Genomic DNA, 17,400 nt, shown 5'->3' with positions numbered 1-17,400 from the left:
AAACGGCATTTTCGGAAATAGCCCCGAGTCGAAAATTTACATTATGTAAAAAAAATCTCGCGCGGGTATTGTTAATTACCCGAGAGATAATCGCGATAAAAGACTATATCCACTTGAATCAACAGCAGTCTATACACTAGATATACGAACATGACATGTAAGGGAACCCATATCTAAACGGCTGCAAAATATCTTTTTTAGATCTAAAATATTGAAAACAACGATGCTTTTCGTTAAGCTAACCATTTGCCAAGAATAAAGATGGCTTTTTTCTCATTTGACAATTCGTTTAAGTACGAGAAGTTTATTTAGTTTGTCTTCTTTTTTTTCTTGGTATTTCTCTGGGGGTTTAACTCTGTAACCCTGTGATTTGTTTTGTGTGCGAGTTCAGTAATATGCAGGAATCTAGTCACGTGAAGGAGGTTGGTTGCAAAATACCAAAAAATTAAAAATTAACTAGATTTCAAGAGATTTAATTGAATTACAGAAATTCTGTAATGGTAAGTGTTTGTATGAGTATCTAATGGTAAAGTGGCACAATCAGTCTCTTGATTAATCTGTTTTTCTTTACTAATCCATTGGTAATAATTTGTCATAAAATTTTGTAAATTTTAAAATAGAAAAAATAACATACGGAAACAACGGAGAGTTACTAATAATCGAAGCAGATATCAACAAACAACGCTATGGACGGAAAGCGTCATAGCAAACCACCCATGCATTAAGTGAAAGCATCACAGACCTACCCAGCCACCATCTCCCATCTTATCCTATCACAAAAATATTAAACGAGCCATAAATTAAAAAGCCATAATAAGCCGTGCCGTGCACCTCCCGAAGGCTGAAATGTCAAATGCATAATAATTGCTTTTTAGTACACTTCCGATCTATCCAAATGTTTTTAGAGGAACAGTTGAGGTCATGAAATTGACTAGATTTCGCTACGAATTCCCCATTTTAATGGAGCATACCGAGGAAATAGCGCGGATAATAGAATAAGTGGTACGTATTAGATAGTCAGGGCAAGATAAGAAAGGATTCAACGGAATGAATACAAGTTAGTTTTCCAACACTTTTAGGTCACACATGACTGACATACAGCAAGCTTATCCTAAACTACACATACTAAGATATTCGACTTCTGAATTACGGCCATTTTCGCAGGACATCACTTTTTCTTTGAAGCTTTATAGTCATTTGTATTCATAAGACATTATAAAACCAGTGGTTTTAAGAATGCCCCTTAATCATTGACCGACAACAGGATATAACTACAAAGTACTGCTATCAATTAATAATAAAAAAACAACTTTCCTGCGCCTTGGGTAACGTGAACCATCCATAAAATAAAATATAATTCACATAGTCCAGATGTCATATAAGAAGAATCAGGTCTAACTGCCCTATTTGATTTTTGGATAGATTCCTACGGGCTCTAATCTTTCTTGGTTAATGTTTAGTTTGCCAATTAGGGATTCACATCCTTTTTTGGCTGCAAAAAACTAAGACAAAATCCTCCCTTGGATGGTTCCGGAGTGGTTATCAACACTTAAAACCAACGAAGTGGGCTATGAAAGGGGGGGACGATTTGTTCGTGTTAAATATTATTCCAGATTACATCACATTATTAACAAGCCCTGACACATTTAACAGACCTCCATCCACCTTTTCAATCTCAAAGTTGGTCGCTACCAGTTGTTAAAAGGACTTTTCTAGAAAAAAGGCCAAAAAGTCGTGTACCAGACCCGAAAAAACCGTAAAATTCGCACATAGTAACGAAGTAGGGGTCACCCCATAATACAAATGATCACTACCTACAACATTGCCCCTTTATATTTTTTTTTTTCTTAAATACAAATAGCTTTTACAACTTCCATATCAATCAATCAATTATCAATAAGATAAGCAAGAAATGTCATATAGTCAATTACCAACCGAACCTCCCGCATATCCACCCACAGGAACACCTACCACTGAAGAAGGCAGTCAACCCCGACAATACGGAGACAACATCCCCGATGATTTCAAATATTCCGTCGATGTTGCTTCATGTGAATTACCAATTCGTCAATTATTCATCCGAAAAGTATATCTGTTATTAACCATCCAATTAATGGCCACCGTTATCGTTGGATTCATTATTCGATCATCTGATTCTATTAAATTATGGGCATTACTGAATGTTTGGTTATTGTTTGTGTCAATGTTGGGAGCGATTGGATGTATGATTGGGGCATTTATTAAAGCTAGATCATATCCTACGAATTTGATATTATTAGGGGGGTTTACTATATTTGAAGCATATGGAATTGGGGTTAGTTGTGCGTTCGTAGAAGGAGAAATTGTGGTTCAAGCTTTGTTATTAACATTGGTTATATTTATTGGATTGACGATATTTGCCTTTCAAACAAAATATGATTTTATTAGTTGGCAAGGTGCTTGTGGTATGATGCTTTGGGGATTAATTGCTTGGGGATTAATTATGATGTTTTTCCCAGGGAGATCTACTATGATGGAGAATGTTTATTGTTTAATTGGTGCTGCTGTCTTTTGTGTATATATTGTGATTGATACTCAAAAGATTATGAAGACTGCACATTTAGACGATGAGGTCATTAGTACAATTCAATTATATTTGGATATTATTAATTTATTTTTATTTATTTTACGTTTATTGAATAACAATAATAATGATTAGTAATAAAGTGGGCAACTATAGCCTTACCCAACCGATGGATGATGACACAAAGTTAACTCAAGAAAAAAAAAAAAAGAAAATAGGGACAAGGCGATATCAAGCGTGATGCTGCAACATCAACGTATGTATGAATGAATTATTTAGGCTGTTGCACATAACTTACACAAGTTCCAAAGGATTGATTTTTTTAGAATAGTTTAGATTAAGGAAATATTGATCAATAAAGATACATGATGATTAAATGAATAAAATTTGTATGGGTCATGTGATTGAGTTGTTTAATAAAAAATTGAGTTTTTTTGACAGCAAACAGAAAAAAATGGGTTTAGTTTTTCTGATGTGTATAGTAGTTTTTTTTAGTATCTTTACATAATTTCATGGAAGTTTTATTATTGATCTCTTTTAAACAATCTAGAAAAATGGATATTGTTTTCATGTATGATGGGTTGTATTGTAGTTATTATCATCTGTAGTTATTTCTAGAAGATGAGCATGTACTGAATCCTACGAGGTATTACTGAAAGAATGCGAGAAATCACCCAATAAAATTCCCATCAAAAACAACTTACAAATTGGTGAGAATTAATTTGACGGATAAATCAAGGTGAGATTATGAATACCAAATTGAAACGAAGCTTGCAGGGATATATATATATATATATGAGTCCTTCTTCATCGGCAGATACAAGTTAGCTTATAAACATGTCAACCGGCTGTGTTCTTGAGTTTTTTTAGTTTAATTCTTTTTTTGCAGCCAGTTTCTATTTTGAATCAGAAAAGTAATCCAAACAATGGTGGAATGGAACAGCCCTTCACTCGGCAAGCAATGCTGAGACCTACTTATGCCTCTAGTGGTATGGTAAATTCATTTTCTGGAAGCAATATGATTATACATCAGGGAAGATGACTTTTGTGATTGGCAGTTGATTAATCGCTAGAAATGGACGCAGGTTAGTAACAAATATAAGTCATTATCTCTCCCATAGGTTACTTGTACACAATAAATTAAGAATTATATGGATTACAAATTAACTAATTAAATTAAGATTTATATATTATATACACAAGAACCGTTTCTCATTTAAATTAATGAGTATATCTGAAATTTCTATTTTGAATATCAGTCATATCCAAAAATTCATAATTTTCCGGTAATTCACCCTTCTTCTCCTCCCCATCTCTTTTGTCATTCTCCTTCTTTAACATCCACCCTAATCCCAAAGTCAAAGGCACACAAACACATTGTGTCACCAATATAACAATCTTAGCAGGATGATATCCAGGGGCACTATAGGCTTGAAACAATTGTGGACCAATAATACATGCAATTGAAAACCCAATCATTGTCATTGCACTCCTAAAGAACTTCTTTGAAGTTCCGGCAGTATTTGCACTAATCCAAGCATAGATTAATGTAATGACTGAGGATCCACTATATAACAAATACATAGCCATTAAGTTCCCAACTCTATTTGGGTTACACAACAAAACGATTGCACCTATGATGGTGGGGATAAACATGGAAGTGGCGATGTAGGCGATATGACCATAATGAGAGACTAATTGGGTGACGGTAAGGATGATGATAATGATGAGGGCACCGACGGGTAATTGTAATAAAGCCGATTGATAATTATCAAATCCGAATGATAATGTGATTGTAACACTAAAAGTTCCAATTGCACCCGTTACGATCTGGGAACAAATTGTTAATAAGAAATATACCCAAGTGAATTTATCTTTGAATAATAATTCTTTAATTTGTTCTTTTTTGAATTTGGAAGTCTTGGTACCGGTTTGATTTTCACGTACAACTTCCAAAACTTGTAATTTCTCTTCTTCATTCAAAAACCATGCGGTATGGACATTATCTGGCAATACGAACAATACAACCACTCCAAACACGACGGTAATTATCCCTATAACAAGGAATAAAATTTGCCATGATTTGAATCTAACAGTAGTAACATGTTGGAACCCAAATGATAACAACCCACCAACAATCGTAGCTGCACCAGCCATAACCGACCAAATCCCCATTCTGGCAGCTTGTTGAGGTTTTGTATAATACATCCCACTAATAATAATCAACCCCACAGCGGAGGAAGATTCAAAGATCCCCAATAAGGTACGGACAACCATTAATGAAGCATATGTGGTACAGGCGGAATGACAAGCAACAACTATCCCCCATAAGATGATAAATGTCCCTAATGCTTTCGAAAGGGGGAATTTTTGTAAACAATAGGCAATTATTGGTTCACCAAAGATATATGAGGCATAAAAGATGGTTGAAAGGTTGGCGAATTGATTACCGACTAAATTGGCTTTGATCCCCATAGCAGCAGCATAATTTAATAATGTCTTGTCGAGGAATTGTAAGAAATAAATACAACATAATAATGGTAAGATTACTAAATCTAATTTTCTGGTAACTTTAGCAGGATCAATGTTTGTGAGTTGTTGGTTTTGATGTTGGTTGATGAATTTAAGGGCGTTGTCATAGTCATCCATAAGAGTCGAATCATATGATTCATGATCAGAAATAGCTTTTTCACCCAGTTCACTCATATTAGGTTTGAATGTTTTGTTTGGAATAGTTCAAATTTATGGATAGGAATGAAAGTTTATACAAATTCCAACTCCTTTTATATTCATTTTCTAAAAGGAGAGGAGAAGTATCTGCCGTGAAAAATTTTCATATTTATTATGTTTATTAGCTTATTGTTTATGACATCTCATATCTGACTCTCTCTTCATATCTTCGGGGAAAAATAAATGAATATTTTTTAGAATTATTCGTAAAACGTTTTTATGCGCTTAAAGGGATTTTTTTGAATTCCTTAGTCCTTTTATTAAATTTAGTATGAGAACACAAAACAAAACATCGCAATTTTTGGATCTCTAAGTGCATAATTATAAATTGTCTTTCGAATTTGTTTCATAAAATTCATTTTATAAAAAAACAAGGGGGTGGATCATGAAACTAAATCTCCAACATTGCTATATCCCAATTACGAATATAGTCATTTAGACTAGCCATTATTGTCCAATGGATATGCACTTGACAATACACTTAGAGCAACTAAAGGAAATAGACAAACAAAACGGTTATGTAGCTCATGCCTTAAATCGTTGTTATTAGTACGTGAACGGCTGTGCAAAGATTTAAAAAATTTTAAGTGGTGCATATTGCGAAACATCGTTTAAGCATTGTAAGCGCATAAAACTCTATGAGATTCAAATATAATCGATTAATAATTAAATTAAATTACTTGTCATTATTTTTGCAAAGGCGGACAAAATGGTTGTCTGCTACATATCCACAGAGCAGGGCAGGTAAATCAAATGTAATAATCTCACAAACCGAGTGGCCGGTCAATAAACAACAATAGGATATATCTATCTTTCTTGCAGTATTATCCTTATATGGCCGACTTCGCTCTTTCATCGTTACTCACCTTCACTTCAACATGACCCTTCGTTCGTGGCTGCAACTTTTCAGGGGGGAGGGGGGAAGAGAGCCACAACTCCAGAATATATCATCTTTAGATAATAATGAAGCGGAGATTCTGTGAAATGTTCGAGGAATATTCCCCCACTTACAAGTGACTACAGTCTAGAACCTATTTCCTGAGAAGAAACAGTCCATTTAAATGCGAGAGGTGCATCCCATACGTTTGTTTGTTTATTTACATAGAAGAGTCTATTTGAAGTAATTTTGATTCCTCCACTCTCTGAAGTCCCGAAAGACTTTGAAGTCAATGCGAATCACTCTCTCATAATAATTGCAAATCTCATAAATACAAATATGAACCCCTAACTTATAGATAATTGGAAGTAGTTTATGGATTTACAACCTTTTCATCTAACCAATTTTCCCATGGTTCAATCTTCCCCTTCAAAACACTTCCACCAAAGAAATCCATATTTCCTTCCAATTTATCAAATGTAAATTTCCCTGAAGGTGATCCAATGACACTCAACCAGAACTCACGTAAATTACCATCAACATCACGTTCATGATCGTCATTCTCATCATCTTCAATACCACCAGCTTTATCAATCCCACTTGTTTTATCGACATTTGAAATTTCATGATGAATCAATTTATCAATTTCTGTCTCTAAAATTGATTTAATTTTATGAATTGGTAAAGAATCAAATAAATCGATTTTATTTATTGCAAATAAGAAATCAATCCCATTATGTTTCTTTTCAGTAATTGCAATTAAATGATATAAGAATTTAACAATTAATTCAACCAGATCTTGATCATTGAAATTAACCAGAGATGAATCAATCATATATACGATCCCTTTAATATTTTGAATTGTAATATCTTCAAGTAATAATTTTTCAAATAATTGTTGATATTTCAAATGTCCTGGATAATCAATTAATTGGAATTTCTTACCAATTTGTGGATTGGCAATTGGTAATGAAACTTCAGAAATATTTGGTTCAATCGATGAAACTGTGCTTATGTTCTCTTTGGTGGTATTACCATCGTTATGACTTAATAACTTAAAATAAAAACTGGTTTTACCTGAATTATTACTACCAAGAATTAAGAATGTTGGTTTATAATATGGTGATCTGCTTGATGGTTTGATAGTTTTGATTCCTCCTGATTGGAAAAAGAATATTACAAGAATTATACCAAATCCAAGTAGGATTGATATTAATGCTATTTGAATATAATCCATTTGTAGTTACTTCTATCAATTATCCTATCCAGAAGAAGGAAGACTTGGATTCAACTCCGAACTCACCTGAAGATTGGACGGCTTTTTCTGTTCAACTGGCCACGACATTATTAAAATGTCGTATGAATGTCGCACCATAATCATTCTCTCGGCCAAACAAATATCAAAACACGGTAACTACACATTAACTTTCTGTATTCACACCGGGAGGCTAGACAGGCAACCAACCAAAATGGAGAATCCTCACCAACAAGCACAGAATGCATTACTCTCAAGAATAATCAAAAACATGGTATGTATCTCATAACCCGGTCTTCAAAGAATCACCCTCTCATAATACTAACTCTGATTCCCAGGAAAACCTTAATGAATCAATGGTAACAGTCAACACATTATTACAAGAAACAAATAGAAATACATTACAAACGGAGTCATTGGCACATATGTGGGGGAATTATATGAGAAATGTGGAATATAATCTCGAAGCTACTGGAAATCATCATGATAAACCGTTATTGAGACCGACGAGGGCAGAGGAGGAAGGTGAGGAGGAAGAGGAAGAGGAATAAGCTTAGAAGTTTCTCGTGGGAGATATAGATTCAGGAGATGAGGGATGTAGAGTGTACGGCTAGTCCGTAGACTGGAAGATCCTAGAAGTTATGACCCGGCCCCAAAAAAGATAAACGAGAACCATGCATTGGGAAATTACCGAACGGTATGTAGTCGTTACAACTTACTATGTCTGGCCTAGTCTTGGCCCACGTCTTATTCTTCTTTAATTTTTGTATATTAGGAAATAAAAATATATTGTACAGTAGTTTTACTTAAACCTATATGAACCTCTTAACTCATTCTAAAAAGTACCATTCTTTCAAAGCATCCAAAATCAACAATCATCACACTTATATATCTATTGTTGGGTTGGTAATAAACCAAATCTCTTCTTTAAAGTAACTCTTTGTCTTGAATATTTATCATCAGGTGAAAATCTAGCAGGATGAGCAGATTTCGTAATTTCACCTTCTTCAGTGAGTTTCTTTAAGGTGTAGATTCTTTTACCTTCGGGGTCTAAAGTGTACATTAAATGCATTGTGGATATATAGTCAGATTATTAGTTTATACCTCATACTTTCTTCCTAAGTCAAAACTCTACCGTAGCGTATAATTTTTTTTTCACTCCAATATTAAATGAGAGATACTTTTGTGCAATGACACACGACCTATTTTTTCAGTCCACTGTCTTATCCTTCTGAGAGGTAGCATCCCCATTCTTATAAACAATTACATTAATTCAGTAGTATATAGAAAGCAAATCAAGAATGTCAGAATCATTACCATACACCCTCCTCCTAAAAGTCCCCTTCGAAACACAAGCACAAGCAATCATAGCGAGAAATGCATTATCCCCTGATCCAATTCTAAAAGAAGATGAATTAAAAGTTCAATATTCAAATAATGACAATATATTAGAGTGTAAGTTTTCTGGAATAAGTGATAGAGTGATTAGAGTTGCTATTAGTAATGTTATAGATAATATAAAGACTATAATTGAATGTATGGATGAATTTGATGGGAAGAAGGATCATGTTTTTGAGATTGAAGAGGAATCATTTAATAATTGAGAAGAAGGGGAAGATTAAAGGTAAGGGAAGGGGTCTGTTTGAAGCATGTACCTACAGTTATACACTCGTGTAACTAGTGCTGTCGGATAGTTCTTACTGGTACTGTCACCTTGGCAAAACATGAGAAAATTACTGCTACATCTTTAGAACATACCTTTTTATAGAGTATATTATAGGAACACATTTCATTGTGTGTTAAGTATTAAACATACAGATTTATATAAACACACAAACATTCTTCACTTATCTGCCCAGGGCACGATCTTCTTTCTCTGTGGTAATGTGTTTTCTAAGTAATTTAATGACTGTGTAGCCGTTCAGTTGAGCACCAGAAAAAAAAAGATCACCAAAACTCTTTAACGTTTCTGATTTACGGCCAACTCAACTTTTTCTTTTCAGTTACACACCCAGCAAAAGTCAACTTGCTTTAAAGATAAATGGCTCCTCCAAAGAAGAGTGAAGATGCATTTGCTGGATTATTCCAGTCAGCAACAAAGGGGAGTGGAACCGCAACTAATGACAATTTTATGAGCTCACAAATGAAATCTATGTCACTTAGCGAAAGGCAAAGAATGCAGCAACAACAACTGATGAACAACTCCACTAGTTCAGTACATTCAAGTTATTCTAACTTAGCATCCTTATCAGCATATTCAAGTAGAACGAATACTCCTACTCCATTACAACAACCTCAACAACCTCAAAAATCAATGTCATTACAGACACCAATCATCCCTACGTCCAATAATTCTTCCATGCATTCCCTCGCCACGCCGCAAAAAGCAGCTAATGGAGGTGATGATCCGTTTGCGATCTTTTATAACAACCAAACCTCAAGTGCACCGTCCCTTAAACCTCAAACAACTGCCCCTCATGTCAATGGAAATTCCACTACCAAAACAAATGGGGAGATCTCCTTACTTGATGACGAATTCACTGATGCTTTTTTTCAATCACCACCGGCACCTTCAATTGCAAAACGCCCTGCATCCACCAATCCTTCCCAATCAAAACCATTGAATTCTAGTACTGCCCTGACTCCACGTCCTTCTCCTCCAATTGAAAGACCAGCATCCACAAGTTCTACTGTCAGAAGGGCGAAGAACGAAGCCACATCTAATCGTGATGGCATTATTGCCGAATTAATAGATATTGGGTTCCCCATCGAATTAGCTAATGAGGCTATTGATAATGTAGGATTGGACTTGCAACAATGTGTAAATTATATCATGGCCAAAAGTTCCGGGAGATCGACCCCAGCACCAAATCGATCACAGAGTAACTCACCAAAGGAATTTGACGATAACATAGTGTTAGGAAATAGACCTGAAGGTATTAAATTCAATGACATTTCAAATGATTTATTCAAACGTGCTAATAAATTAATCAATATCTCCAAACGAACAGTCTTGAAGAATTTTGAAACATTGCATGGAGTAGCTGGTTCAAGTAGTAATACTGATAGGAATGTTCCTCAATGGATGAAAAATCAAGAGAAATATAAATCCGAAGCAATTGAAAAGAAATATGGAGGTGAAGATTATGGAACAGATGAAGAAAACATAAATCAAGAAGAAATTGAACGATTTATGAGACTTCAGAAAGAAAAATCAAAAGAACGTTCCCGGACAAGATTTGAAAATGGTGACTCTTCCCGTGAGACAACCCCACCTACCCATCCTCCAAGACCTCAACAGCCGGTCATCCCAACTCCTCGAACCGGGGTTCGACCACAGCATGAGAAATCAGACCCTGCCTTGCGCACTCGTAAACCAAGGGTAGACACTCCGCCAGCGGACCAAGTATCCGGGAAACAACCAATATCCAGTCGTGAAAGTTCCCAAGAATCATCGACATTATCAAAACCCACAGTCAGCATCCAACTTTCATCACCAACACCAGAAATTGATCTTTTGGGTCTTTCTGACACTACGACTTCCACTGTTCAAACAAAGCAACAGTCAAAATTACGTGATTCATCTCGTTTGAACCAATTTGATGAAACTGATTATAATATTGCCAAAGAAAAAGCCACCGAAGCATATAAGAGTGGGGATTACTGATGGCGTAATCTATTAATATTATAGACAAATCCCTTTAATCGGGGGTTAGTACAATTTAGAGTCATTATCCTATCTAATCTAGCCCTGGTTTATAAACTTCTGGGTCATCTTAAAGAGAGTTTGGAATCTATAGAAGAAGGATTAAATTTGATTGAAGAATCCGAGATTTCAAACCCGGGGTTTATGATTGCCGAAAAATCGGTGAAATATTGGTATACCAAATTAATCATGACCAAGGCCGAAGTGTTGGAATTATTGGAAAGATTTGAAGCATCTTTAGATAATTATCAAATCTTGATTAAAAAATTAGGTTGTAATGATAAAAAAATCATGGATGGGAAGAGAAGAGTTGATAAGATTGTGAATCCCACCAGTCATAAACCTACCAAACCAACGCCCAAACCTTCTTCTTCTTCCACCCCAACCCCACGAGCATCAACACCAATCCCCAAACAACCCGCTGAAGAAGAGGTGGACATTCTAGTCAAAGACAAAATCGACAATCATGTCCAACAATGGGCCCAAATCAAGCAGAACAACCTTCGAGCAATGTTAACCAACCTCGATGAAATAATCCCGCCCAAAATCAACATGAAGGAATCATTACGTAAATTAACCTTAAATGACTTAATGTTACCAAAACAAGTTAAGATTCAATATATGAGGGTTATAAGTTCTATCCATCCTGATAAATTGGCTTCTCAATGTAAGGGGGATAAAGAAACTGAGTTGATATGTAATGGGGTTTTATAATAAAACTTATTTGCTACCCTTCGCAAATCTGTTCTCCTTTTATATATCTCTATTTTTTTGTAGTTTTGGTGGATGGATTTGTGCATATATAGGTGGAATTTAATGAACGTTTTGGTGAGTGTTTGTAGATTTTAGAATTGAGGCAGCTGCTTAAACCGATAAGGGCCAAACTTGTCTTTCTTGTGTCTTCGACGTTGCATCGGGAATTTTGTAACAAGGTACAACCATTTTAGGTAAAGTTGTAAACAGAGCGAAGTAAATATACTTGAAAACTCCTTACCCTTGAAAATTCTGGAAGTCATGTAAGAAAACCTTTCATCTTCTTGACGTAAAGTGGGACAAGACCCCCTATGAAGAAGGGTGCGGTGCGTGTCACAACTTTTTCTATGTTTTTTGATGACAAGCGCATCTAAAGTGAAGAGGTTAGGTAAGTGGAGGCCCTTAAAGCCCAATAAGTCATTTCTATGCAAATGAAGAGGTAGTTCTCAATATTGGGGGGAGCGATTCCCAAGAAGAAGTAGATCCCAGAGACAATGTCGCTTTCACTTGAGACAAATGACCATACTTTACGACACTGACGGGAATCTCAATTCAGATTCCGAATTGATAAATTAATCTTTCAAACCCCAAGGGTCCCGCCCCTTACTTCCCAACCTCCCATATACTTTTTCAAACAATGAGTCAAGACATTGAAGAATACAAAGCACTCACATCAACCCTACTGTCATTCTACAACTTCCACAAATATCAAACCGAACAAATCATCAAACCCCGTCTCCTAAAACAACAAGCATTAACACCCCAAGAAGCTCAATTAGTCCCCTGGTATACCAAACACATTGAAAATTTGAAAGAATGCATAATCCTCAACACCAATTTCTTAGAAACATTAGCCATATCTGTCGCCAATGCATGGTCAGTTCCCTCTGATCCGCAAAGTTGGGAACCTGCCACTGAACGAGATTATGACGTGGTGGCGACCACGTTATTACAGCTCATGAGAGAATGGAGTGATGAAGGTCAGAAGGAACGTGAGGTATGTTATGGAAAGATCTTGGATGAATTGGAATCGATATATCCTGATAAACTCCAACGACAAAATATAAAAATCTTGAATCCAGGAACACCTAATCCTTCTAACAATAACCTTAATCAAGTTTCCCCAAAAACCTGAGTTCGGAATGAAATCAGTTACCATATGTTATTAGTATCGAATTATATCTTGAACCATTCTCAATTCCCCAATATATTCTCCATTTTCCCGTTTTTGTTTAAATCTTCACATGTTGTTAAAAGACCGTTTCAATTACGTCCGGTTTATATTCCCGATATTGCGCCTTCCATAATCAATGATCTTTCGAAACAGGAACCCAGGATCCCATATGAGGATCTAATGTCAATCACAGCCGGGTCGTTTATTGACCTATATGGCCCCCCTGATCTCCAAGCCAGTCCGACATATTCCGTGGATCCGACCGTTGTTGAATTACGGGAGGCAAATAAGGAGAGTTTTGATGTAGTTGTCACTAGCTTCTTTTTGGACACTGCTAGTAATATTATTGAGTATATTAAGGCAATTAGTTATTGTTTGAAGAAAGATGGGATCTGGATCAATTTTGGTCCATTATTGTGGCATTTTGAAGGTGATCATAATGTAACTATGGGAGAAGGAAATGTTCCAATTATTAGAAAGGGACTTGAATTATCTAGAGATGATTTAATAGAATTGATAGAAAACCTTGGATTTGTATTTGAGAAGCGTGAATCGGGGATTGAGAGTAGTTATTGTCGTGATATTAAATCTTTGGGATGTAAGAGTAAGGTTACACTTAAGACCCATACATCCTTTTGCATTTATTTAATCTAAGTGTGTGTAAAGACTATACAAGGGGGGAACAACTCTACAAATTAGTACTAAGAATATTAGCTTCTAATCGTCTCTTAACAACATCTTCAGAATCAGTAATAACACCAGCTAATCTTAAAATTTCGCTAGTATTCTCTACAATATTTTCCCAATCCAATGGGGTCTGTCCAATTTGACTATTAAATTCAACAGTAGTAGTCCATTCTTTAGCATCTTCAGCAGAATAATCCAAATTTGTAGAAATATATTCCACCGCTTCACTGATATGTCCATTAAAATAATCAATTCCTGAATTAACAGCATCAATGAAATTCTTAATATGCTCCTTTTTATGAGCCAAAGAATCAGCATTAGCAGTAATAACCCAAGATGACCAAGGAGTAAAAATTTCTCCAATTTGTTTAATCTCACCATTATCATAATACAAGAATGATCACTTTATAAGGGTGTATTTTCGTAGTGATAAGAAGTTAAGTAGTACAGGACCAAATTTCAAATTTACCGAATCTCTCAAATTTTTAAAATTAGACAATACGGGGAAATCAGCAAATGGAACATCGAATTTCAAACTATGTCCCAACACAAATGACATAATATACGAACCGGATCCAATTCTTGACACACCAATAGTTTGTCCTTCCAATTGTCCCTCATTATGGAATTCATCACGGTGAGCACCAGTACTAATCGCCCATAAGAGGGGTGATTTAACGTATGTATCCACTAATTTAATGTTTTTGTTTCCCTTGGCGATATCGGCAACAAATGCTTCGGTTAATCCAATGGCGATATCAACTTCTCCCAGGTTGAGTAAATTGATTAAACGTCCACTACCTTCGATAACTTTGATGAATTCGATGGATAAGCCGAGGGAGGTATAATAACCTTGTTGTTCGGCAAAGAAGAGTGGGGTGGAGAAGTGCTCTGGGATATATGCAACTTTAAGAACTGTAGTCATATTGTTAATGTCTTTATGAGTACTGAATAAGTAGAGAAATGAAAAAATAGGACTCGTATAAGAAATTACATCATATTTGTAGTTTAAGGGGATTGAAAAAAAAATCTATCGTGTGGGAACGATTATGATCTTTGTGATCTTTCTACAGCAAAAGCCACAACCATTGCTTATTGGTCATTTTAGAGTTACTAAGCTGGTCGGGCCGACTTAGTGGCATGTTCAGCTTTGTTCTTTCAACTTACTACGAGAGGAACTAAGCACAAAGGGGATTAAAACATGCCATGCCTTTGGGTCCCCAAATTATTACGTATGGACATATATATATTAATACCAAGTAAAACCAACTTCTACTAGAAACCAAAAAAAAAGGAAAATAACATTAACAGGAAGTAAATCATCTACTCTCTTGTATAGACATTTACTCAGATATATATATGTATCGTTCAATATATTGATTTCATTCTAACAAGGACAAACACTTCCTTTATTTGAATTAGTATTTGCATTAGTACTTAAATCAATTCTTCCTTCATTCCCAGCTTGATCTTGATTCTGTTGAGCAGTTGAATCAGGAATCTTATTCCCAATAGCAAGAAAAACATCATTTACATTATGGGAAGTTTTTGCACTTGTTTCAAAAAATAATAATCCTTCTTCATCAGCCAAACCTTGTCCTTCTTCAATACTCACTTTTCTTAAACTCTCTTCTTCATTATCATCTTGAATCAAATCATATTTATTACCCACAAGGGCAATTGTTATATCCTTGGAAGCTTGTTCATGTAATTCTTTAACCCAATGTCTTGCTTTAATGAAAGATGCAGGTTTAGTTATATCATAGACAACAATAGCCGCTTGAGCATTACGATAATACATTGGAGCTAAGGATGCAAATCTTTCTTGTCCTGCTGTATCCCATATTTCATATTTTATGGTTCTATCACCAATTGTACATTTTTGAGTAAGAAATGCTGCTCCAATTGTTGGTTCTTTATTTTCTTGAAAATCATTACTAACAAATCTTAAAACTAAGGAAGATTTACCTACTGCGGCTTCTCCTAACAAGACTAATTTAACTGAAATAGCTGGTGCAGGATAACTCATTGTGTACTGTAATTATGTGCGATGTGGTTGCTGAAGTATGTTCTCGAAGGGGGGCAGTGTGATTTTACTAAAAAAAACCCAGTAAAGTGATTAGAAATCTATTAAATGAAGTTTGATATAAATGGTCGTGTGATTTTAAGTAAACTGTAAACTATACTACTGGAATTTTCCATTACTAACAAATACAAGAACACATACGCACATATCACCGGATGTTTAAGAAGTGTGTGAGTTGTGTCTCCGTGTGATTTGCCTTCTATATTTTCTTAGAACCTAAATTAGCAAAATGAATTTCTACACGACCTTTTTTCCTTTATACGATTGATTACGTAATCAAATTTATCTTTTTGGGTGCAAATTTATCGAAAATCTATTTGACACCACAACACAAAAGAATCAGATAAAGGGAATATGATTTTACTAGGAGTTTTAGATTTCTGAAGTAGACAACACAATAAACAGATATTACAAAAAAATATTCATATGTGTGTATGATCCTAGAATTACATAATTAAGGATTATTATTTATACTATTTAAGTGTGTAATGACCGAAATGAAAAAAAACGTGATGTCTATTTTGGTTAGATCGGCACGGCTGGAAAAAAAGGAACAAAATTAAAAATTTCCGATGAAGCGGAATAGCCAAGTTCTCGTCAGATGTTTGGACTAAAGAGCCATAAAAGGGGAAGTAGATAGAAGAATGCAGAGCGCTCATTGTAGGTTGACAAAATCATAGGGTTATAATACAATAATTCCCAACCACATCGATCTGAACAGCTTCTGTTTATGGTTTCCTTATTTTCTTTCTTTTTTCTTATTGACTAAAATTTAAAAATAAGCTTATCCGAGATATAAACGGATTTGATAATTCCCGTCACTCAATTGGAAACCTCCTCCTTCTTTTCTCTTTGTCAAAAATTAATAAGCTAGGGATTAACATTTCTTCCTTTCTTTTATCATTATCATTATTTGCGAATACAAGGCAGACTTTATAACTATTTATAAACCTTATTTCATTCCCAGCCCATTCAGCGCCACACAGCAAACCAAAGTCCTCCATACAAAAAAAAAAGAAAAAGAAAATCGAATAATTCCATTTTAAAATTCAAAGGGTTCTTATGTTAGCACAGCTTAGTTTCCCAGTATTATCACTTCCCAGATTTTGTAGTATATTTAAGAAACAACCATCATTACCCATGTTTCTACAACAATCCAACAATATGACTCAACGTGAAAAATTTAATGAACTAAATGAATTAGAAGCAGATAGAATCCATGATGGATTAGAAAATCCCCAAGATTCTGATTGGTCACTTACAGAAGCGATGAAACGAATTAATAGAAATAGAAATCGATATTCGAATGTCTTTCCTTGGGACCAAACACGGGTGAAACTACCTGTTAAAGATACCGAAATCCATTCAGATTATATAAACGCGTCAAGAGTACGATTAGGATTGCATGTAGATGATAAGGAAATAGAGGAACAGATTGATGATAATTCTATACAATATATTGCATGTCAGGGCCCATTACCGAATACAACCAATCATTTCTGGTCTATGTGTTTCAACCTTAGTGTTGATGTTTTGTTGCTACAACAGCACTAACATTACCATTGAGGG

At 35.1% G+C, this 17,400-nt stretch overlaps 11 protein-coding genes across 11 annotated transcripts; 7 read left to right on the top strand and 4 right to left on the bottom strand. All coding sequences in view use genetic code 12, as the record gives it.

Annotated features, from left to right (window-relative positions):
• Window positions 1-1,912: 1,912 nt before the first annotated feature.
• Window positions 1,913-2,698, top strand: J8A68_005518 (uncharacterized protein; the record flags this gene model as incomplete). Its single annotated transcript, XM_049409593.1, has 1 exon — window positions 1,913-2,698. One exon carries the CDS (start codon window positions 1,913-1,915, stop codon window positions 2,696-2,698), a length of 786 nt encoding a protein of 261 aa, XP_049261231.1.
• Window positions 2,699-3,784: 1,086 nt separating this feature from the next.
• J8A68_005517 (uncharacterized protein) lies at window positions 3,785-5,269 on the bottom strand (the record flags this gene model as incomplete). Its single annotated transcript, XM_049409592.1, has 1 exon — window positions 3,785-5,269. One exon carries the CDS (start codon window positions 5,267-5,269, stop codon window positions 3,785-3,787), a length of 1,485 nt encoding a protein of 494 aa, XP_049261230.1.
• A 1,274-nt stretch (window positions 5,270-6,543) lies between these two features.
• J8A68_005516 (Signal recognition particle receptor subunit beta) lies at window positions 6,544-7,407 on the bottom strand (the record flags this gene model as incomplete). Its single annotated transcript, XM_049409591.1, has 1 exon — window positions 6,544-7,407. The coding sequence occupies one exon, from the start codon at window positions 7,405-7,407 to the stop codon at window positions 6,544-6,546; it is 864 nt and encodes a 287-aa protein (XP_049261229.1).
• Window positions 7,408-7,639: 232 nt separating this feature from the next.
• DAD4 (Dad4p) lies at window positions 7,640-7,976 on the top strand (the record flags this gene model as incomplete). The annotated part of the gene is made up of 2 exons (XM_049409590.1): window positions 7,640-7,699; window positions 7,764-7,976. The coding sequence occupies 2 exons, from the start codon at window positions 7,640-7,642 to the stop codon at window positions 7,974-7,976; spliced, it is 273 nt and encodes a 90-aa protein (XP_049261228.1).
• A 750-nt stretch (window positions 7,977-8,726) lies between these two features.
• On the top strand, window positions 8,727-9,029 carry J8A68_005514 (chromatin DNA-binding EKC/KEOPS complex subunit; the record flags this gene model as incomplete). Its single annotated transcript, XM_049409589.1, has 1 exon — window positions 8,727-9,029. One exon carries the CDS (start codon window positions 8,727-8,729, stop codon window positions 9,027-9,029), a length of 303 nt encoding a protein of 100 aa, XP_049261227.1.
• Window positions 9,030-9,466: 437 nt separating this feature from the next.
• Window positions 9,467-11,845, top strand: FGR32 (Fgr32p; the record flags this gene model as incomplete). Its single annotated transcript, XM_049409588.1, has 2 exons — window positions 9,467-11,078; window positions 11,142-11,845. The coding sequence occupies 2 exons, from the start codon at window positions 9,467-9,469 to the stop codon at window positions 11,843-11,845; spliced, it is 2,316 nt and encodes a 771-aa protein (XP_049261226.1).
• Window positions 11,846-12,521: 676 nt separating this feature from the next.
• Window positions 12,522-13,019, top strand: J8A68_005512 (uncharacterized protein; the record flags this gene model as incomplete). Its single annotated transcript, XM_049409587.1, has 1 exon — window positions 12,522-13,019. One exon carries the CDS (start codon window positions 12,522-12,524, stop codon window positions 13,017-13,019), a length of 498 nt encoding a protein of 165 aa, XP_049261225.1.
• A 219-nt stretch (window positions 13,020-13,238) lies between these two features.
• Window positions 13,239-13,712, top strand: J8A68_005511 (uncharacterized protein; the record flags this gene model as incomplete). The annotated part of the gene is made up of 1 exon (XM_049409586.1): window positions 13,239-13,712. One exon carries the CDS (start codon window positions 13,239-13,241, stop codon window positions 13,710-13,712), a length of 474 nt encoding a protein of 157 aa, XP_049261224.1.
• Window positions 13,713-13,746: 34 nt separating this feature from the next.
• J8A68_005510 (uncharacterized protein) lies at window positions 13,747-14,670 on the bottom strand (the record flags this gene model as incomplete). The annotated part of the gene is made up of 2 exons (XM_049409584.1): window positions 13,747-14,118; window positions 14,194-14,670. The coding sequence occupies 2 exons, from the start codon at window positions 14,668-14,670 to the stop codon at window positions 13,747-13,749; spliced, it is 849 nt and encodes a 282-aa protein (XP_049261223.1).
• A 462-nt stretch (window positions 14,671-15,132) lies between these two features.
• VPS21 (Rab family GTPase) lies at window positions 15,133-15,774 on the bottom strand (the record flags this gene model as incomplete). The annotated part of the gene is made up of 1 exon (XM_049409583.1): window positions 15,133-15,774. One exon carries the CDS (start codon window positions 15,772-15,774, stop codon window positions 15,133-15,135), a length of 642 nt encoding a protein of 213 aa, XP_049261222.1.
• Window positions 15,775-16,893: 1,119 nt separating this feature from the next.
• J8A68_005508 (uncharacterized protein) lies at window positions 16,894-17,385 on the top strand (the record flags this gene model as incomplete). Its single annotated transcript, XM_049409582.1, has 1 exon — window positions 16,894-17,385. One exon carries the CDS (start codon window positions 16,894-16,896, stop codon window positions 17,383-17,385), a length of 492 nt encoding a protein of 163 aa, XP_049261221.1.
• Between the last annotated feature and the right edge of the window lie 15 nt (window positions 17,386-17,400).

This window comes from Hemisphaericaspora subhashii (genome assembly GCF_019202705.1).
Source record: "Hemisphaericaspora subhashii strain CBS 10753 chromosome Unknown scaffold17, whole genome shotgun sequence".
Taxonomy (NCBI): domain Eukaryota; kingdom Fungi; phylum Ascomycota; class Pichiomycetes; order Serinales; family Debaryomycetaceae; genus Hemisphaericaspora; species Hemisphaericaspora subhashii.
This window is presented reverse-complemented; position numbering and strand designations above follow the sequence as displayed.